The sequence below is a fragment of the Eretmochelys imbricata genome, chromosome 11, assembly GCF_965152235.1.
Source record: "Eretmochelys imbricata isolate rEreImb1 chromosome 11, rEreImb1.hap1, whole genome shotgun sequence".
Taxonomy (NCBI): Eukaryota; Metazoa; Chordata; order Testudines; family Cheloniidae; genus Eretmochelys; species Eretmochelys imbricata.
The window spans coordinates 62651311-62673698 of NC_135582.1; the positions used below are offsets into that span (position 1 = coordinate 62651311).

At 40.0% G+C, this 22388-nt stretch overlaps 1 protein-coding gene across 2 annotated transcripts in view; it reads right to left on the reverse strand.

The window, feature by feature from the left end:
* Window positions 1-2921: 2921 nt before the first annotated feature.
* Window positions 2922-22388, reverse strand: part of NDUFS1 (NADH:ubiquinone oxidoreductase core subunit S1) — a 30378-nt gene continuing 10911 nt past the window's right edge. For both annotated transcript variants that reach the window (XM_077829649.1, XM_077829648.1), the window contains exons 4-19: window positions 21073-21180; window positions 18648-18724; window positions 17995-18076; window positions 17741-17871; window positions 16642-16827; window positions 15946-16080; window positions 15329-15443; window positions 14191-14336; window positions 13309-13437; window positions 9962-10091; window positions 8985-9145; window positions 5892-6046; window positions 4999-5174; window positions 4061-4195; window positions 3809-3881; window positions 2922-3329 (exon numbers count right to left, since the gene is read on the reverse strand). In XM_077829649.1, coding sequence (XP_077685775.1) covers window positions 3238-3329; window positions 3809-3881; window positions 4061-4195; window positions 4999-5174; window positions 5892-6046; window positions 8985-9145; window positions 9962-10091; window positions 13309-13437; window positions 14191-14336; window positions 15329-15443; window positions 15946-16080; window positions 16642-16827; window positions 17741-17871; window positions 17995-18076; window positions 18648-18724; window positions 21073-21180 — 2031 coding nt within the window. In that variant the 3' untranslated portion in view covers window positions 2922-3237. The remainder of the gene's footprint in view (window positions 3330-3808; window positions 3882-4060; window positions 4196-4998; window positions 5175-5891; window positions 6047-8984; window positions 9146-9961; window positions 10092-13308; window positions 13438-14190; window positions 14337-15328; window positions 15444-15945; window positions 16081-16641; window positions 16828-17740; window positions 17872-17994; window positions 18077-18647; window positions 18725-21072; window positions 21181-22388) is intronic.

Below are 22388 nucleotides of genomic sequence, written 5' to 3' on the forward strand. Positions count from 1 at the left end.
TTCAGCTCTGTTAGCCAGCGAAAGCATTTCTGAAAAAAAGATTAAATGAGACATATCCCAACACTTCGTGCCTCAAACTGCTGCAAAGTATTAACATGTTTCTGGTGGGAAGAGAACTGGGCCCAGGCTGGAAGGGCATCTGGCCTGTGAAGAAGATTATTTGAATGACATTTAGGGTGAGAACTCACATATAACCAGTTTCTTTAGTGTATTAAGCTCAGTTTGCATTCTCTATTTTCTTCGTAATCAGCCTTGTTCTGTCTGCTACCTCCTTAACTACTTAAAATACACCTGTTACAGTTAATCAATTTATTTCTGGTTTATAATATAACCCAGTTTATGCAATTTCTAACGGGGGTGGGGGGGGAAGAAGTGTGCACATCCCTCTTCCACACTGAGGGAAGAGGCGAATGTCATAATATATCTTTGGATCTGTACTCCAAGGGAGTTGGACATCTGAGTGCTGGAACAAGGCCCTTAAGATGAGTCTTCCCAAAACTGATCTGCAGCTGGGGGGGGGGGGGGGGGGGAAGGGGGTGGGTGTGTGTGTGTGTGGCTTTTAAGAGCCTGGCTCAGCAAGACAGGTTAAAAGGGACCTATGCTGGCAGAATGGGTAGACTGAGGGGTATCGCAGCACATCAGGTGACACCCCTGGGAGTCCAAACAGTCACATCAGTATTAGGAAAACAAGAGACACATTTTTACAGTATTTTAAATCCAATCCTTTCCTTTTAATGCTAAGGGCTATAAACATCCTTAGCAACTGAGGAGCACTAGGTACATCAGTTTTACTAGACCTTGGCTGTATCCTTCTACACTGTATCTTCTGATATGTTTGAGTTAGAAACATGTCTAGGATTTACCAGTTGGGTGTGTGCTTTCTCTCCCACCCTCCCCCCTTTACAAAAAAGCCACATTTCACAACTATAAAATCCGATGAAGTGAGCTGTAGCTCACGAAAGCTCATGCTCAGATGAATTGGTTAGTCTCTAAGGTGCCACAAGTAATCCTTTTCTTTTTGCGAATACAGACTAACACGGCTGTTACTCTGAAAACTATAAGATAGGGGATTTTCTTGCTGTAGCAGTTGATACACATTACACAGCTCAGGAGCTGCCACCATTTGTGACAGTGGAAATAGGCATTTCAATGCATTTCTACGTCTCGCTGAAACCCATCCCAAAAAATCATTCTAAGAGGTAAAAAACAGGAGGCAACAAAGAACGAACAAGCAAGGGGAGGAAGAGAAAAGATTAAAACATTTGAACACAGTCAGTAGAGCTCTTATTGGTGACTATTTCAAAGATTATGGGTAGAACACAGCTTTACATTGTAAAGCCATTCACTTGGCAGGGAAAGATGTGGGACATTCATGATCACTTATTTCTGCCCCTTGGTTGTCCATTTGCACATGCAATATATGCGTGCAACTCAATGTTAAAGTTACCTTCTTTTTTAATCAGGCTTTGAGCATCAGGATGGGGCTTTAAATTGTTCATGCCTTTCCTAGAGCTGTTCTAAGTTAACACTACATAAATTCATGTTCAGAATATTATCTTCAAATTTAAAGGCTCAGAACCTTTACGAGCCTGCATACTACAGGAGCAAGGGATGAGATTTTCAAAAGTCACTTAGGTGACTTTGAAAAATCCCACTCCAGATGAATATAGCAAGTGTCTCATGATGCAATAGTTTGAGACTTACTACATAACTAACATGGTTTTACCTTTGGCTCAGAAAGAATAAAGCTATGCCCATAAGAATATGTTTACACGAGGATAAAAGCCCCATTGCATGGCTGTGGCTGGCAAAGGTCAGCCGACTCAGGCTCTCAGCGCTCAGATTGTAGGGCTAAAAATTGCCATGTAGACATTCAGGCTCAGGCTCAAGCCTAAGCTGTGGGACCCTGGGAGGCTGGAGGGTCTCAGAGCTCAGGCTCCAACCCGAGTCTGAATCTCTACCCAGCAACTTTTAGCCCTGCAGCTAGAGTCAGCTGACCTGGGCCAGCTGTGGGGTTTTTATCCCCCTGTAGCCATACCCTTTGAAAGCAATTCAGCCTGCACATAGCAAACTACAGGATAGGCTACTTAACTTTTTGCCCAAACTGCTGTAAATGCCTTTCAGTTTCAGGAACCTTGCCTGTAACAATATTTTGTCAGCCAAGGTGCTGGTGGTACTCAGTCCAAGACTGAATTTGAAGGATGCAGAAAATCAATGACTTGCAGTCTTTTTTTTTTTTTTAAATGATTTCAAAATAAAAGTTAGTATGCTATTTATATTTGACACATTTAATGAACGTTTTCAGATAATGCAAACTCTCCTTTCTTTACCTTGCAAACTGGCAGCTTTTGGGGCTTCAAGTTGATGCGACTTAACACTTGAAATCACTCTGAAGCTACATCTTTTATTGCTTCTATAACAGAATGGAGTAATGCAGGGAGAAAAGAGATCAAGTCCAGATTTAAAGTACTCTAGGAATAAGCCCCTTCTCTAATCACTGCAACCTCCCTCATGGTAAGTGATTCAGGTTTTGTTTTGAGGGCTTTTTTGTGCGTGGCAATCTTCCACTTTTTCTAAATAGAGAGCAATTTACCTAAGAAAGGCATCACTGAAAGACTACATGCCATACAGATTTTATTTCTTGCACGTATTTTCCGATCTTGACCAAATGAAAGAATACAAGCATCAGCAAATCTATTAGTTCTTAGTGCTGAGAGTTGTAAATGGGTGTATTTGAATGAAGAGGAAGGACATGTGTCACTCAGGGTGGTAGTACATGGGTTTTACCTTCTGTATACAATGGTAGAATCTTTGCAACTACAACGGATGTTTAAAAGCGTCAAATAATTGAGATTTCCAGATGCACTGGAAGTAAAAGATTGGTTTCCAGAATTTTTGTCACATTAAAAACTTGTTTAAGATTTATGTTTAAATCTTTATTTTTATGCAAGAGAATCACAAGCCATACAAACCATTTACATAGGAAATGAACTGATTTTAATAATCTACCATGTTTGTACACAATCACCGTACTCATATTTTTTTAGGTCCAATAAATTGAGTGTTGTGTTTAATTTCCAAGCACACTGATAGCCCCATATTAGGTGATCTGAACTGTTTTCATGAAGATGTGAACATAAAGTGTAACACCATAAAATAATTGTTTTTTGAAAGTTAGTCATACCAACATATTACTAGAATATCTGATGGATTTTGGTAGCGGTGTGATTACATTCTTCAGCAGATGGATGGCTCTTCTACTGCCTGAGCACCTTCAATGACTGCTTTCACACACTTGGCCATTGTCTGGGATGCTCTACTGATTGGATCTGCAAAGACATTTATTTTGGTATTGAGTGTTCATTTCAGAACACAACCAATAGACCTACGGAGAGACCTAAAGTCATAAAACCCCATGGTTTACTAAAAATCTTTATCTGGGGAATATAAAAAACCCCACACACACTTAGTTGAAAATACAGGACCAAATTCTAGACCTTACTCGTACAAGTTTCCATTGAGCTCATTGGGAATTTTGGCTGAATAAGGATTGCAAGTCTGTAGCATTCAGCCCTCTGATCTTAGATATCTCAGGTAAGAACAGTAGGTACAAAATTTTCCAAACAGAAGCATGGTGTATGTGGGTGTCCCTTTAAGGGGTCTTAATATTCTGGAAGCACCTTTACAATTAATTAATAATGCATCTGTGTGTTATAATGTAGCTCTAATGAAATAACACAGCAAAGCTATAAGAGTGAGATGAGTTAATACAATTCTATTTTCATCAAGTAAGGCTATGACCACATACCTGTCATATAGAAATCTCTAATTGTGAGCTGAGGTGGAACAAGAGGGTCAGCAAGCAACTGTTGATTCACTAACTGCAATGGAAAAGAAAGAAGGTATATTAGGAGATTAAGCAGTCACCTATGAGGCAGGACTGTGTTACCACAGTACTTTTTTGACTACGCTCTCCTGCTGTACAGTGCAGTGTGTGCTTAGTACTACATATAAGCAAGCCTCTTACATAGTTTGATGCTCATAGTTTAAATGTTCATACCTTGGAGAGCTCATTCGCCTGGCTGAAGTAGTTAGCTTGCTCTACATCATCATATCGGACCAGGTTAGGAGAAACTTCTTCCAATCTGTTCCTTACTTGATCGAGGTTATCGTAAGGGAGGGTCACACCAGTTAGCTTAAAAAAAAAAAAAAAAAAAGCCACAAGACTCCATCAAATCTAGTTCTCTGGCCAATACATATTAAGTATTTAAACATTAACTCAAATATCTACAATGAAGCGGGGAGAAAAGCTCCACTAATTTGAGGAGTGAATGACTAAAGTGCTAGTCCTGTGCTTAATTTGCAACATATTATGTTGATCTCTTGATGCCAGTAATTAAGTTTTCTGGATATTAAGAGCTGGAGTCTGTCTGTTACTCAAGGAAGAGGGGAAGGACAAGGACAGAAGCGTGGCTTCTCTTCTACCATGCAAGCAGTAGAGTCAGATCTCTCTACAGCATTCAGGACAGCACTACAAGAGACTGTGGTTGATAAACCATATCTTCTAGGGCCAGTTAGGATGCGTTCAGCCCTACCACACGTTATCAGCACACATACTGTCAGGGGACCCACACTGTTCCTTTTCGGGGAAGCAGTAAAGCATGCTCCCAGTCTGTCCTCCAGGTTGCTCTAGGGAATCCTGCCTTGGCTAACAGAATTTGCTGCAGTTAAAAGTCAGCCATTATACATTCTCAAAGCATATCTAGGAGCTGTAATAATGTCAAAATCTCAGAGTGGAAAACACAATCCCATTTACCCCACAGACATCATTAAAGGCAGTCTTGCTTCATATTAATTCAGTCCCACACATACTCCCATGAGACTTTGTACCTACAATCCTGAACACAAATCTGCATTCTAAAAAAGATACTGTAAACAGTTTCCAAGTTCCATTTAGATTCTTACTAGAGCTTTCAATTTCTAATACAGTTACAGTACCTCAGAGATGGCTCTAATAATTCTCCAGTCCTCTCTTGCCATGCCAGGAGGTGTTACTGCTACTTTTGTCTGCTGGGCCCTGCCCTCAGTGTTCACATATGTTGCAGATTTCTCTGTGTAAGCTGCTCCTGGGAGAATAATATCAGCCATGGGAGCGCCCACATCACCATGATGTCCTGAGGGAAAAAAATGGGAAGAGGAAAGCCAAGTTCTGACGGGAAGCTACACAGGAATAACTATAGGGCATCTGTAAGCATAATTCAAGAGGAATGATGTATGAACACATTAGAACTACTGTATTCCTCTTAAAAAGGAATTTTTCTTCTGAACTTTTGCTTGAGTAAATTTACTGTTCAGGAAAGACTGACAGCCCTGGAGATTAAAGTCCTACTTGTCCATAACATAAGTAGCCTAGCTGGACCACAACCAGTGTCAAAAATGGAGATTGAACTATCATATCCATTCAATTCTTGGCCTTAGCTAAGACTGCTGTGGGAAAACATGGGTATCTAGATCATTGGTAATTACTACTTTTGTGTCATGGACTGGAATGAGAACAGCCTTCCATTAGTAGATTTGACACCATGATCAAGACGGTAAACCAATTTGTATTTTTTTGCCAATAACCCCAGGTATCCAGTCCATGGGAAGGTTTGTTTTCCTAAAATATGAAATAGTCACTTCCCTGCAGCAGTTAAGTTCAAACATTTTTTCCATTTCCCAACAGAGGTGAGAAGGAGGAATGTCAGTGCCGTGTGAGCATATTAAGTTTAAAAATATTTTGCACTAAAGCTGATGATAAAAATAAAAAGCATGTGAAGTCATATTCATAATTGTGTCCTATTGGTTAGATTGTTTGAGGCAGTATTTCTTGAATTATTTGTTCTAATTACCCTGATAGATGATAATGCAATCCTTTGGCAAATCTTGACGTGTTATGCAACCTGCATCTGCCCCCAAAAGATATAGTACTTTGGGAGGGTTCTTCCGGATTGCATCCACTCCTGGTTTGAAACCTAGATCCAAAGCAGCTACTTGGCTTGCAACCCTGCAAGGACAGACAGACTTATTACAGATTATAAAGTATCAGGTTCTCCCCCACAATTTCCTTTTCAACTTTGAAATATTTTAAAAGGGGCATACATCTCAATTTGACATTTAGTCTTTTTTTTTCTTTTTTTTTTTAAAAACACAGTTAAAAGTAATGCTGATCTGAAATTTGATGAAACATTTATTGGAAAATACTGATTAGCTGAAACACACAAATTAAGTCAGTTTTGATTACTTTTGTTAGGAAGGTCTCTCACATCTAAGTCATAACCAGAGAGCTACACCCCAGTGGTTAGAGCACTCACCTGGGATGCAGGAGACCTAGGTTCAAGTCTCTCTCCTGGATCAGGGACTTAAAAGTGGGTCTCCCACACATCCCAGGCAAGTATCCTGACCACTGGGCTTTTGGCTATTCTGGAGTGCGGCTCAAAATTGTGAAAAAAAAAATATAGCTAAAGATCAGTCTTGTCCCGATGTGAAACGAAAAAAAAAAAGGGTCAAAACCAACATTTCACAACTGAATTCTTATTTTCTGGCCAGCCCTAGTTAAAGAGTTTCTGTAGTATACCTGCAAAATGTCACATTCTCCACACAGAGTGTTGTCAAATACATTAAATTGGAAGGAAAAAAAAAAAGTCTATTTATATGCTTATAGTAATATTAGGTGTTACTCGTACTAATAGGCAAACATTTCAAAAAGAAAAAACATAATTTTTAAGTTAAGTTGACTCTGTCCCATTAATGCAGCCTTGCATTAATCTACTCACCCATGATGAGGAGGAGATTAGGTTTGCTTTTTTTGTTAACAGGGTAATGCTGGGGAAAAACAGATTTAAGCTTAGATCAGCTATTTTTTTGGACAGTTTTGGAGGCTGTGTTAACATTGCTACCCCTTTTGGAAAAATGCACAGCTTGTCCTCCATCCAACGATCCCTATATGGAATTTCCAAATACTTTGGTTTTAAAATCAAGGAAACTGACCTTTACACCCTTGAGCCCTTTTGAGTGCCCTCCACCCCATTTAAAAATAAATAAATAAATAAAATAAATAGTTACATATGTTTATCTGCTACAATTACAAATGCACCTTTTGTTGGAGCACCTAAACTTTCTTATGATTGAACTTTCTTATGGATTTCTACAGTATGTGCATGGAAATCTTAATACAGAAGAGACTACCCAAAGGTACCTCATACTACATGCCTTTTTAAATGTAGTATTTGGAGAGAATGACTTATTTTTGTTTCATCAATATTTTAATGTGAATTTTCTCTCTTTGCTATCTGTGTTGTATATTTAATTTATATTCAGGGGACCAAATTCTTCCCTCATTATACCAGTGTAAGTCTATTGACTTCAATGGAGTTACTCTCTCCAGATTTACACTCATGTAAAAGAGTAACTTCACTCAAGATATTCTCCTTTACAGGCATTGACAAACAGGTGTTTCAGATTTAAAGTATCTCAGATACAGTCTTAAGCAGAAAACAGACTAGATGGAACTAGGGTTCTTGTTATCCTTAGCCCTGGTCTACACTAGAACCTTAGGTCGAATTTAGCAGCGTTAAATCGATGTAAACCTGCACCCGTCCACACGATGAAGCCCTTTCTTTCGACTTAAAGGGCTCTTAAAATCGATTTCCTTACTCCACCCCTGACAAGTGGATTAGCGCTTAAATCGGCCTTGCCGGCTCGAATTTGGGGTACTGTGGACACAATTCGATGTTATTGGCCTCCGCGAGCTATCCCAGAGTGCTCCATTGTGACCGCTCTGGACAGCACTCTCAACTCAGATGCACTGGCAGGTAGACAGGAAAAGAACTGCGAACTTTTGAATCTCATTTCCTGTTTGGCCGGTGTGGCAAGCTGCAGGTGACCATGCAGAGCTCATCAGCAGAGGTGACCATGATGGAGTCCCAGAATCGCAAAAGATCTCCAGCATGGACTGAACGGGAGGTACGGGATCTGATCGCTGTATGGGGAGAGGAATCCGTGCTATCAGAACTCCGTTCCAGTTTTCGAAATGCCAAAACCTTTGTCAAAATCTCCTAGGGCATGAAGGACAGAGCCCCATCAGGCATTGAGATCTCAACCCAGAATTCCAATGGGCAGCGGAGACTGCGGGAACTGTGGGATAGCTACCCACAGTGCAACACTCCAGAAGTTGACGCTTGCCTCGCTACTGTGGAAGCGCTCCGCCGAGTTATTGCACTTAATGCACTTAGAGCATTTTCTGTGGGGACACACACACTCGAATATATAAAAACGATTTCTAAAAAACCGACTTCTATAAATTCGACCTAATTTCGTAGTGTAGACATACCCTAAGTGGTAGTTAGTTCCTGATAGCGAACAGGCTCATTAGCAAGAATTATCTTAATAAGTAGTTTAAATGACTATCTGGATAATTTCCGGATCTTTTAATATCAAAGCGCAAAAGAATACACCTGGTTAACAGGGAACACTAATTTAGTAGACCACTTGATTAAAAAAGGCAAAAATCTTACCTGGAGAACTATACAATGCAGGAGAAGTATTAATTACCAGTCTTCTTAAGCACTATTGATATTCTGCCTTTCCTCTATGTAAACAGTATTTGCTTACCAAGTAGCATTGGTTGTCTGTATGTCCTGCTAGGCACGATAGCGTATTATATTGTTAACCCCTCTCCTATTCTAAACCCAAATTTGCCTCCGTGCTAACGGTCCCAGTGACTAGCTGAAATGCTTGCTAAATCATGAAACAGAGGTTATGGAAGCTTTTCTGCTAGGTTAGATTGTCTCTTAGTTTTAGGTGCTGCTTAATTCCACATATAAGCCTTAACAAGCTAGAACCCGTGTGTCTGTACTGAGAAGTCTTCACACTTGGCATAAAGAGTTTAATATATACCACAGGTAGGTAAAGCAGAAAAGCTGTAGAAATGCTGTAGAACGAACCTATGAAGGATGTTCATAACTTTCCAGTCAGTACCAACTCCACTTTTTGTCCTAGCATTTTGTGCAATGCTGGAAACTGCAGCATGGATAGCTGCTCCATCACTGCGCTGAAGTGCTGCACTGCCTACCACCACCATTGGTTTTTTGGCCTGGTTAAGGACCTGAGGGGGAAAAAACCCACAATTTTAAAAAAAGAATGAATTCTCATTCTAAGGCAATGAAATTGAATTTTGGTACAGAACAGGATTTCCAAGAAATTATTTATGAATAGTTTTCAGAGTAACAGCCGTGTTAGTCTGTCTTTGCAAAAAGAAAAGGAGTACTTGTGGCACCTTAGAGACTAACCAATTTATTTGAGCATGAGCTTTCTGAGTTTCCACGGTATGCACCCGATGAAGTGAGCTGTAGCTCACGAAAGCTCATGCTCAAATAAATTGGTTAGTCTCTAAGGTGCCACAAGTACTCCTTTTCTTTTTATGAATAGTGTTACAGTAGTATGGAACATGAAAGAAAACAAATCCAGTGTTTTGAAAACACTATCCTTTCAAGCAAGCAGAGCTGCAGCCTTGAAATCATCCATCTATTTTATCTCTAGCAAAAACCTACAGATGTTGCTATAGCAAAGACTTATGTTATCTCGGCCAAAGCAGTGTTGTTCTGGGCCTTTTCCAGCTAGAAATTGTTTAACTGGAAACAACAGCGGCTGGAAGGGACAACTCAGCTCACTCAGAAGAGGACACGTGCTAGAGATTTATGATCATGAACGTTTCAGTTTCACACATTGGAAAGAACTTTCAAACCTCAGCTTTACGGTGAGCATATTAAACAATTTATAGAGAAACCCTGCTTTTTAACCATTACTACATCAGTGAATGTTATAAAACAGCCCTCCGAAAGAGCTTCTAAACACTGCACCAGTGAAAGATATAGTTATATTCTGACATATCTGAATAGGTGCATTATTAAGAAGCACATACCTTGATGAAGGAGTGTTTTTCTGAAGCAATGTCCTGGAGTATCTGTGGGGAATCTCCCAGATGATCATACGTGTAGGTCAGATCCACTGCACTGCCCACAAGAGCCACCTGCAGATCATTGTGAAGCCAGCTGGAAATATAGCAAGAACAAAATACAGTATAATTCCAGTTCTGAATTCCATTTATACAAAAATATATCCAAATCCACAGTGTCTCCTCTACGTAGCCCTGTTGATCACCCTGTTAATAACTTCATTTAACCTCTTATTGCTAATCAATGAGTTTGTATCTGTATAGCGGTTCCAAACGACTAACTACAATTACTGAGGCCTGGTCTACACTAGGAAGGTAGGTCAGTATAACTGCATTGCTCAGGGGTGTGAAAATCCACACCTCTGAGTGACACAGTTAAACCAACCTAACCCCAATGTAGACAATGCTAAATTGACAGAAAATTCTCCTGTCAACCTAGCTACCATCTCTCAGGAAGGTGGATTACCTATGCTGATGGGAGAACCCCTCTCATCGACATAGGAAGCGTCTTTGCTGAAGCAGTGCAGCTGTGCTGCTGCAGCATTTTAAGCGTAGACAAGCCCTGGGGGCTTGTTTACACAAACAGTTCACAGCAAGCTGAGCTGTAAGTCTACCCCACACTAACTGACCATGTGAACCCTGTAATGCACTTTGATCTCAGAAGCAGATGAAAGCACAAACTGTTAATGCGCATCAGCACGGTCCACACGGATAGCTAGTCTGCAGTAGGCTAGTGCTGGGTAGAATCACATGCCACTTTACCACTAATTAATTGTTCAGATAGACCAACCCCAAGACCGAATTCTGTTTCAGCAGAAACAGCAGCTTGGCAGGACTAGGTCAGTGAAAATGCAATTCAAAATAGCACTTCTGTTTATCTGAATGCCTGGTTATTCAAAAGTTTTACATGTCCCCAGGCCAATGGGATTGGGCTGTACTGTTAAGACATAGGAAAGATTGTTAGCCAAATCCAGTAAGATGATGATTCTAATGACAAGGCATACTGATGGAATTCTACAGAAGTTTCTTTTTTTTTAAATCTCACCTTTTTCTGCACATGTACAATTAAGTGCAATTTTGTGATTACCATGTAGATAATCTTTTTACTATAGTTGTTTCGCTTCAGTAATAATACATATTCTGGGTTCTGCACTCTGAGTGCCTTCGATGGAACATCTGCACACATGTACACGCAGCATTAGGCCCTATGATTTTTCTTTGGTACAATGATATCATTGTACAAGAAGGATGTGGAAAAATTCGAAAGAGTCCAGCGGAGGGCAACAAAAATGATTAAGGGACTGGAACACATGAGTTATGAGGAGAGGCTGAGGGAACTGGGGATATTTAGTCTACGGAAGAGAAGAATGAGGGGGGATTTGATAGCCGCTTTCAACTACCTGAAAGGGGGTTCCCAAGAGGATGGCTCTAGACTGTTCTCAGTGGTAGCAGATGACAGAACAAGGAGTAATGGTCTCAAGATGCAGTGGGGGAGATTTAGGTTGGATATTAGGAAAAGCTTTTTCACTAGGAGGGAGGTGAAACACTGAAATGCGTTACCTAGGGAGGTGGTGGAATCTCCTTCCTTAGAAGTTTTTAAGGTCAGGCTTGACAAAGCCCTGGCTGGGATGATTTAATTGGGGATCGGTCCTGCTTCGAGCAGGGGGTTGGACTAGATGACTTCCTGAGGTCCCTTCCAACCCTGATATTCTATGATATCCTGTAGTCTCAGAATGCTACTAAATATATTCTTCTGCGTGACCTACAGCTCAGCTCTTAACTGAACAGAGAGTGAAGATGATATGCAGTAGGGGAGAGTTCCTGGAAAACTAAGTAACCTATACATTTCTGTGAGGCAGCACTCACCCTCACACTTTTTAGGGATTACCCATTTCAGTGCGGGTGATAGGAAGGAGAGGAGAGGAGCGGGCAAGGGATTCAGACTAGAAAGAAGATACAATCCTCCAGAGATTTCTTTAGTTTTTTGCAGCCTCTCATTACACTAAAATTATAAAAAGCCATTAAAAAATTCCATCAAATGCAGTTATAGAGATTTTCCCTTTTTCTATCAAAATTTTATAATCACCAAATTTAAAAAAAAATCAGTTAAGTGCATTGGGTCATCCCAAAACAGTGAGGAGGACTGGCATATCATTAAAATGATGACAAAAAGGTACCAGGAAATCGAGGTTTGCAAAAATTTAATTGTACATATTTCCTAAATTTGCAATTTGTATGTTTGCCTCTCTCTAAAGAATTTAAGGTGTTCCCCCACACCTTGTCAAAGGCAACTGATGAAACAGATTCAAATCTGGCACTATTATTAGGAGACTGGAACCTATTGCTTTATATTAAAAAAAGTAAGCAAAAGCAAGTACAACTCAAGATAAGAGATGTTGCCATTTGTGGCTTACTTTACCCCAGCCAATTGTTGGCCAGTTATAGAAAATTACCAGTGCATATTCTATTAATAATTAATAAGATATAGGATTTAAGTTATGTAATTTTTCTTGAATCCTCTTAAATTCTAGAATTTAATATGGTAAATTGGATGAACTAAACAACTGAGTTACATTTAAAATCCAAAATGTATTTTTCCAAATCAAAATGGATGAAATTCTAAACTTCATCTGATTGAAAAACATTTTATTTTCAAAGACAGATTAATCACTTTTCTTATTCCTATTTTTCAAGCAATGAAGTCAACTATATCATCACTTATTACAAATCATCAGGTCACACTTACTATAGCAACAATACTTTTAAAACTTCACTCTGTGTAGTGATAGCGCTAAGCAGCATCCTTTTAGGAATTTGCTTCAAATAACCTTCTATAAAAATTAAATCTGAGGATTTTTTATTAGTCTGTTCTTCCCTTGATGCAGGTGAACTCCCATTAACGTTGAGAGAGTTAATGGCATATAATCTATGCAACGAAGGGGGAGGTGGGGAAAAGACCCTGTTGTCTGCATGTGCGCACACACACCCACACAGACCCCTCACAAAAAACTAGCAAAAAGAAAAGGACTTGTGGCACTTTAGAGACTAACCAATTTATTTGAGCATAAGCTTTCGTGAGCTACAGCTCACTTCATCGTCTTAAGGTGCCACAAGTACTCCTTTTCTTTTTGCGAATACAGACTAACACGGCTGTTACTCTGAAACCTGACAAAAAACTAGGATTACATCCTGCAAATGGATCTGCCTGGGTGAATGCTTGCACCCACACAGAGCCCCACTGCAGTGGTGTACATGGGTGGCTCTAGCCCCTACTTTGTAAGTATGGACTACCTCATCTCCATAAAGATACAAACCTCTTTCTAATTCTAGCATTAAACAGGGGTGCCTCAAAGCGTGGATTGGTGCCAACCAGAAGCAGGACATCTGCCTCCTCCACTCCAGAAATCTTGGTATTAAGCAAGTAGTTAGAGCGTAGGTCTGTGCTATAATATAAGAACACAAAGAAATTATCTTTACGTCAGAAAAACAGGAGGAGTGGGGACAAGGAGTTGTAAAGTCAGTAGCAGGGATGACAGTGGAGTGAAGTAAACTTAGATCTACAAATTATTTTTTCAGACAGGAAAAAGAACAAAGAGAATGCTCAATGCCAATGATACCATACCAAATCCAAAACAAAAACACACCCACTTACAGATGGGTAGCAGTAAATTACTACAATGTAGACATTTTCTGCTGTCTACCAATATAAGATGCTGTCAGCCTTCGTAGACTGAAAAATGCAACTTCATTGCTAGATTTATGTCGATATCAACACAGAGTATTATGGCTGCCCTACAGGTATAGTTCTCACAATAGCACACAAAAGTAAAGCTGGCTAAAGAGATCAGTTTATAGCACAGTAATCTAATGGGACAGCAAAAAGCTATTGTACTCTATTACCGAACTGCGGTTGTCCCATATTTATCAGATTTGCACCTCTATTACTGTAGAACCTACCAGTCCATCCACTCTAACATGCAGACTCGGAACAGTAATATTCTAGATGTGGTCTACTATTTTATTTCATGTCTCTACCCCTGGCAGATTTCAGAATTTTATCATGAAATGATTCATAGTTTATCAATATGCCATTAGCTATTGGACAATTCATATGCAAGATCTCTAAGAATGTATTAATACTCTCTAATTGGAAAACATAATTAAGAAAAGTATAAACTTTGGCTGTGTTATCTCACCCAGCTCCAGCATTAGGGAAGACCTCTTCAGTGCACAGAGTGTCAGAGTTTACTCTATTCAGTAAGTCTTTTAGAGCTACCAGTGCTTCTGCATCCACCAGTCCTCCTGCAATTGCAGCCACATTCTTACCTTGGACATCCTGCAGCTGTACAAAGAGGAACAAGATCTGTCTGACATATCTGTAAGTAACAACTGAAAACACACGCTCTCGCTCTCACCCACACACACTCAAAATAATAAGCTATGAAGCAGAGACAGCATCTGAGAAAGTACAGATAGCATCACAGTTCTCCTGTAAAAATGCTATGACGTAAGTCAGAATTTTGACCTGTCTTTTCATTTTTTAAAAAGTGAAATAAACTGCAACTTAGTAGTAGACAAATCCTCTATCACTACCACCACGCAAAGTACTCAAAAACGAGAACAGATAAACAAAGGTGTAAGAATAGATACAATTATTAAAGAGCAATGAAACATTCATGCAGTACAACATCTTAACAGAAGAATTAGTGGCACAGAGAAAGTTTTAAACCAGACCTATCCAATCCACAATGTAACTGTTTTGGGAGGTTGGGGATGGGGGAAGATAGCACAGTTTAATTCCATGAAAAAAATCTTCAGATATGCACTATCTCGGTAAATAGATTTGGGAATAGTCACTTCCTCCTAAATTTCTATAGTAGTACAATATTTTACTTAAATTAAAACTGAGTTAGCATAATTGGGAGGAGAAAAATTAGCCTCGTATAATCATTAGTGTACAATCTAATCTAGTACCTTCACTAAAAATAATCCAAAAGATTTTAGACAGTATCTAATGAAAAAATCTTTATAAAGTTATTCCAGAACAGAGGACCAAAAGTTCTCCAAAAAAAATACCACACCTGAACTCAGAGTAATTTTTTCTGAATTTCTTCATTACCTATGAATTTTGTTAAGTGGAAACAAATTGTCTTCTAAGTAGGTATAATTCTCCAACATTATTCTTACAAAATAAGACATTAACAGTAGATGGTTGTCTCCAGTCTTCATTATTTGATTTCCTAGGCTTCAGCTCAACTGGTACAGTAATTTGCCCAGCTGCACAGAAGTATTATAATACCCTAAAAAAGAGAGAGACATGCAAATATTTCTTACCACGCCAGCAACACGAGTCAGGGCATCTTCCCAGGAGGTGTAAACAAACAGCCCTTCTTCATTTTTGACCATTGGTTCAATAAGCCGCTGGCGTTTCAAACCATCGTACGCAAACCTGGATGAAGAAAGCCACATGAGCACTATTAAAAACACTAAGAAGAAGATGTGCTTTTATAGTACAGGCAATATAATTAATTGTGACGCAGAGGTCTACAGAGTGAGTGAAATGTGACCAAAACCACAGCAGCCTTTGGTTCGGATATCACAAACAGTTGGAATGAATAACCTATCATGAAGACAGACTAATAAATTACCCAAAAGTCGAACCTTTTTAATGGAAATAAAATGAAGGTGTCAACTCTCCCCTTTCAACATATAAAAACAAATTTGTCAGCCACAAAAACTTTAAACGTTACTACAGTCAAGGACTACAAAATATAAAATTCTAGTGCATGAGTTGGTTAATATATATATTTACAGCATCATATAAAAAATTCTTAGTTTGCCAACAATGCCTTTAAAATATCAAGTGTAGAACTCAGAGGTCAGTGCTATAGACAGTATTTCTGGTACACTGTGAAAATGCCCCTTTAAAAACAATACATATATACTTGTACCTTGTTTTGTCAGAGATCCATTCCTCATTGATGTCTTCATGCAATCTTGGCAAAATCCTCATCACTTCTCCAGTCCTTGTGCTCACCACAATGTTACTTCCAACAGCATCAAGAACATCAATGGACTCAGTCTTTCTGTGGGGAGGAAAAGGCACAGAAACCTACAACTCATGCATTGTTAGGTGATTGTTCAAAAAGCAATAGAAGTCTATAGTCAAAGGTCACAAATGTTGTATGTAGGTTTTCAGCATTATCAGATATATCTAACAATAAAGATTTGTTTCCTAAGCTATATTGTAAATCAGACTTTCACCAGTCACTGGACTGTAGAATTTGATCTTTCATTTAAGCACCGTAGATTCAACCGCTGGCACAATTTAGGGAGAGCTGGAAGTCTGAGACTATTTTGATTCTCCTGCCTCCCAAATTGCTAGAGATATAAACATATGTAATTTAGAATGACCAACATCTATAGGATGAATGTACTCCTCAATTTAATTGACTTGGCATCAGTCAAAGTAACTAACTCAATCTAAATCAGAGACAAACACAAAACCAAAAAAATTAAGTCTGTTACAGCACTTTCAATTTCTCTTACAATAGCAGTATGAATATTTATAGTGAGTAAATATTAAAGAGCATAAGAAAGATAAACAGACATTAACTTGCATTCAATGTACCACTTAAAATACATACCGTGTCTCCCAGGGACGGGCAGTAAAGGCATATGGCTTGGAGGTAAGGGCTCCTACTGGGCAGATGTCAATAACATTGCCTGATAACTCAGACATAAACATTTTTTCAACGTAAGTGCCAACTTGCATCTCATTTCCTCTGCCTGTTGTTCCCAAGTCATCTACCCCTGCAATCTCACTAGCAAACCTGTTGGATGCAAATAAAGTGTAAAAAACAAAATATGTGTATCAATATTACATGTTTTTAATTCTTAATCTTTTTATCTTTCAGTATCAGTCTCTGGAAGAGAAGACATACCTACAGAAAAAAAAGGACAGGCATCTAAATAGATTAGAAAGTCCCTATGTATATAATACAATGATTCTATGGTACTAATAGTTGGAAATAGTAAAAAGCAATTATACTGTGTGTGTATAAACACAAAGACATATCCAGCAACAGTTCACATATAGGAATACTATCTTGCTGAATTTCATTGGGGTGGGAGGAGAAAGGTGATTCAAGGAACTGGCAACTGGTTTAATGGAGTTTGATTATCAGTTTGAATAGAACCCAGCTAAGCAGTAACCAGAATTTCTCACACAAGATAGGCAGAGAAAACTGTGTCTGATCCATACCTGGATAAAGTTCAGGTTCACATTAAATGATGCTGAAATCTAAAAAGCTATCCTCCTGAGATTTTAGCCTCAGACTGCTGTTACCTTGAGGTCACAATCTTGGGACAATGGCTGTTTCAGACCACAGTTTCATACAAACCAGACCTGAAGAAAAGGTCCCTTCATATTTTGGGACCTGCTCTGGAATATAAACCACAGGGCTGGCTCTGAATTTGGAGTTTCATTCAATTTTCTTGCTTTGGTCATCTCTAGTTGTTACTGTCTGACAGTTATTTGGTGGTTTGTGAGAAATCAGTTGGTTGTCTCCATCAGACACCAACATGTCTCCTTGCACCTTGGCTGCAATCACATAAGAGACCAAGGATTGAATGCCATTGGTTTAGCATTTTTCATGATGCATTAGCAACAATGAGTATTTTAAAGATAGTATTCTCTCCAATGGAAAAATATAACGGGGGAGAATCTAAGCAGAAAGATATTACCTGATACACCGAGTGCACTGTATACACCGAGTCATAATTGTTTTGACTAGTGGGCCAATGTTCTTGTCTTCAACTGCACGTTTTCCCTCTAAAAATCTACTCCTATCATTGCCAAACATCATTGATTGGTCCTAGAATAGGTAACAAAAAATAGTTGAACCCATGTTACTGAGAAATGTAGTTTCACCTAAGACAATTAAAGAGATAAATGTTAGTAAATAAGAAGTGTAAAATACTTGAACTGGACTTTGTACCTGGAGGTCACACTCTCCTCCCTGATCACAGATTGGACAGTCCAATGGGTGGTTTGCCAGCAAGAACTCCATTACACCCTCTCTGTTGGTGTCAGTAGTTACAGAGTTAGTGTCACAGTTATACATTTTTACCCTGCAGTCTAGACTATTAATGGCAGACAAAGCCTTCAGAGCATTAAAAACATACTTGTGTCATTATCACTAAAATGCCAATTTGTGTTTAAAAAACAACAGACTGGGCTAACTGAATGACCTGGGTAACAGTAATGAGAAATGGGCCTTCATCTCCAGGTTTTGTGTTTGCCACAGTTTGGAGGTGATTAAAAGTTGTTACAATCAAATGGTTATGTAGTAGCCTAGCCACATCACAACACCAGGATCATCACTACCACCCTTGTTAGCATTCTCAGCCAAGAGACTGGGAAGAATTGCATGGACATGGATTTATTTTAAAATTTTAACTAGAAAGTAAACTCTCTCTACAGACAGCTTTATAGTACATTGCAAATAAAGTTAAAAGCAGTACTTTAAGTGTCTTTATTTAAAAAAAAATCAAAGCTGATTACTGCATATTTGTTAAATTAGGCAATAGACTACACAGCCTTCTCTTCCAATAATAAAATAAGCAGGTACATGAAGTCAGATGCAGATACCTTGCTTTCCTGGACTTCTCAGAATTTGTCAGTATGTTCCAACCCTTCATTACTGGCATTGCACAAGCAGCTACTGGCTGCAATCATAATAGGAAAATGCATCAAGAGATCTCCTCTTACAGCAAAGAGTGAATTATTCATACATATACTGGTTATTAATCCAACATCTTGTAGAAAATACAGGATACAAACATATTTGCCACAAAACATAGAAAATCTACCCAATGTAAAAACATAATTGACTTTGGTTTTGAAGTCTTCTCTCACATTCTTTTTGAGAATCTGAGACTTAAGCGGTTAATTTTGCCATGATCATTAGGAGTTTTGATTTCATTTGTGGTTTTAGCCTATTTTGTTCATTTTAAAAAGAAAAAAAAAGTTACACTGCACCAAAAGGAGAGAATGCAACTCTGAAAAAGTTTGTGCTGTTGACACAGGGCTCACCTCTGAATCCTGCACCACTGAAGTCAATGGGAGTTTGGTACACAGACTTCAATGAACACATAATGCAGTAACACAGAGGGCTAGTAAAAAAACTGCTATTTCATTCAGGGACTAAGTTGTAGGCCCCAATCATTCAGTTAGATCCATGCAAGATCCAGGGCAAGTTCAGGGCCCTAGTTTGTATATCAAATGGCCACCTGCAGCTATAGTGTGAGTTTTGAAAGATTATAACAAAGTATAAACATGTATTTCTGAAAGATATACAATAAAGTAGTCGTTTCCAACCTGTGGTCTGCAGACCCCCAGGTGGTGCAGACTATGTCTAAGGCAAGGGTGGCCAACCTTAGCCTGAGAAGGAGCCAGAATTTACCAATGAACATTGCCAAAGAGCCACAGTAATAAGTCAGCAGCCACACCTCCCATCCACCGGCAGCCCCGACAATCAGCACCTCCCTCTCCCTCCCACCTGCCGGAATCAGCTGTTTTGCAGTGCGCAGGAGGCTCTAGTGGGGATGGGAGAGGAGTGAGAGCATGGCAGGCTCGGGGGAAGAGGCAGAGTGGTGGCAGGACCTGGGGCAGAGCAGAGGGTTGAGCAATGAGCACCCCCAGGCACACTGGAAAGTTAGCATCTGTAGCTCCGGCCTCAGAGTCAGCGGCTAGTCAAGGAGCCGCATATTACCTCTGAAAAGCCGCATGTCGCTCCAGAGCCACAGGTCGGCCAACCCTGGTCTAAGGGGTCTGCGAAAAGAGACTATGAGCTGGTCTATGTTACCGCTTAAGTCGATTTAAGGTATGTTGCTCATGGGTGTGAAAAAGACACCTCCCTGAGCAACATAAGTTACGTCGACCTAAGCAATGTCCACACCGGCGCTATGTCGATGGTAGATGCTCTCCTGTCGGCATAGCATGTCTTCACCAGATGTGCTACCGCGGTGCAGCTGTATCTGAGCAGCTGCACTGATGCAGCCTGGTAGTGTAGACTTGCCCTATGAAAATAAAGTGTCAGATGCCAGAAAAGGCACTCTGTTTCTCTAATCAGTCAAAAGAATGCAAATACCCCCACCGACAGGTCAAAACCAGAAGTGGTGTTGTTACCACAGAATCCCACAGTTTAGTGCCCTTTCAAATGCAGGGTGGCGTGGGGGGAGGGCAGGGGGAGGACTTGTGAGGTTACAGCCACTCAAAAATTTACTTCAGCCCTCCTCCCTCCCCCCCACGTAGCAGCTGCCACTGTCTGGCCGCCCTGCTCTGAAGGCAGAGTGCCTGCCCAGGGTGCCCAAGAGCAGCCCCCAGTCCATGTCCCTGCCCACTGGGATGCACCGCTCAGCACAGGTGGAGGGCCCAGGAATCCGCACAGCAGCCTGGACTGACCCACTCCAGCAAAGGTTGCTGGGCCCCACTCCCTGCAGTCACTGCTCCCAAGGGCTCTGCCAGTCCTGGAGCTGGGTCCCCCCCAACCCAGGTGGCTGTGAGCACTGCCCAGCTCTGGCCTCCGATGGGGCCGGGAGGGGAAGGAGAAGAAGGCATGGAGAGGAGCAGGGCCTGGTAGTAAGGAGGGGCTAAGGCCCATGTCAGTTCCCCCACCAGGAAGAGGCTGGTATTGCCCCTGGTCAAATGGCGTGCTGAGCATGTACAACGTTTGTAGCTGAATTCCATTCAGATAGTTTTCACTTTAAGACTTCTATGACAGGGGTCCACAGACCACGTGTTGAATTTCTAAAGGGGTCTGCACCTCCATTTGAAGTTTTTTAAGTGGTCCACAAATGAACAAAAGGTTGAAAACCACTGCAATAAAGCATTGCCATTCTTTTACAAATGGACATAACATTTTGGGGTGTAGATAAATGCAGAAAAATAATCTTCTTGCAACATCCACATTATAACTACAAGTTGTTTCGCAATTACTTACTCTTCAAGTTTTCAGTAGAGTCCTGCAAACACTTAGAAAATAATACAATTTCAGTACAGAAGAGTTACATACCTTGGGTGCTTTCTCTATCTCCACAAGGCACATCCTACAGTTTCCCGCAACAGACAATCGATCATGGTAACAAAAGCGAGGTATCTGCATTCCAACCTTTTCACAGGCCTAGAAAAGGAAGAAATAAAGAAAATTAAGTTACAGAATTAGCTCTTATGACCTTGGTTCAACTGAAATGCAACTGAATTTTCAATTCTAAAATTTCTCATCAAAGAATTAAAAATTGTTTTGATTTTCACAGAGTGTGTGCTCACTGTATATCTCTTCGGCTTATGCAGGGTTAGTTCCAGAAGTTTGCCCAAAGGGGAGAGTGGCAAGTCAATAATGATAAATAAGGAGCTGGGGAGTGACAGAAAAATTGGACCCAAGGAGAAAGAATTCTTCTCCCCTTTTCATTAGATAGTGTATTAAGAACTGCAGTAATAAAAAGAATATTTGTATTTTGTTGCTCTGCAGTAACAAACTCACAAGAAAGTATGCACTATATCAAGAAAGGTACACAGGGGAGGAAAGCTCCAATAAGACTTACAGGAAGAAGGAAAGAAAGAATGAATTTGGAAAGTGGTAGAAGATATGAAGTAAAAAAAAAAAAAAGACAGGCATAAGAAACCCCAAAACAGTAAAATATGACATGGATGTCCACTAAAATCTCACTGAGTGCCATGAAGATTATAGTGGTTCAAAGTGCCACCTCACACATTCACAGAAGAAGCCCAAACCCTGAGAAAATTTAGTAAGGCTTTTGACACAGTCCCAAATGACATTCCCATAAGGAAACTAGGAAAATGTGAATTACATGAAATTACTACAAGGTGGGTACAACTGTTTGAAAAACTATTCAAAGAGTAATTATCAATGGTTCACTATCAAACTGGGAGGACATATCTAGTGGGATTTCACAGGAATCTGCCCTGGGTCCAGAACTAGTCAACATTTTCATTAATGACCTGGATAATGGAGTAGAGAGTATGCTTATAAAACTTGCAGATGACACCAAGCAACTTTGGAGGACAACATTAGAATTCAAAACAAATTGGAGAATCGGTCTGAAATCAACAAGATTAAATTAGATAAAGAGTGCGCAAAGTACTACACCTTTCAGGAAGGAAAAATCAAATGCACAGATAGGGACTAACTGGCTGGGCAGAAGTACAGCAGAAAAGGATCTGGGAGTTGTGACGTTTTGGAGATTACGCAGATCAGTAAGGAGTTCTGTAACCGCCTGCCCTGTAACGCTGGTATGCCTTAATGCTGGGCTCAGATTCCTGACACTGGGACTCTGCCCACAAGCACAAGGTCTCACCCTGGCTTCCACC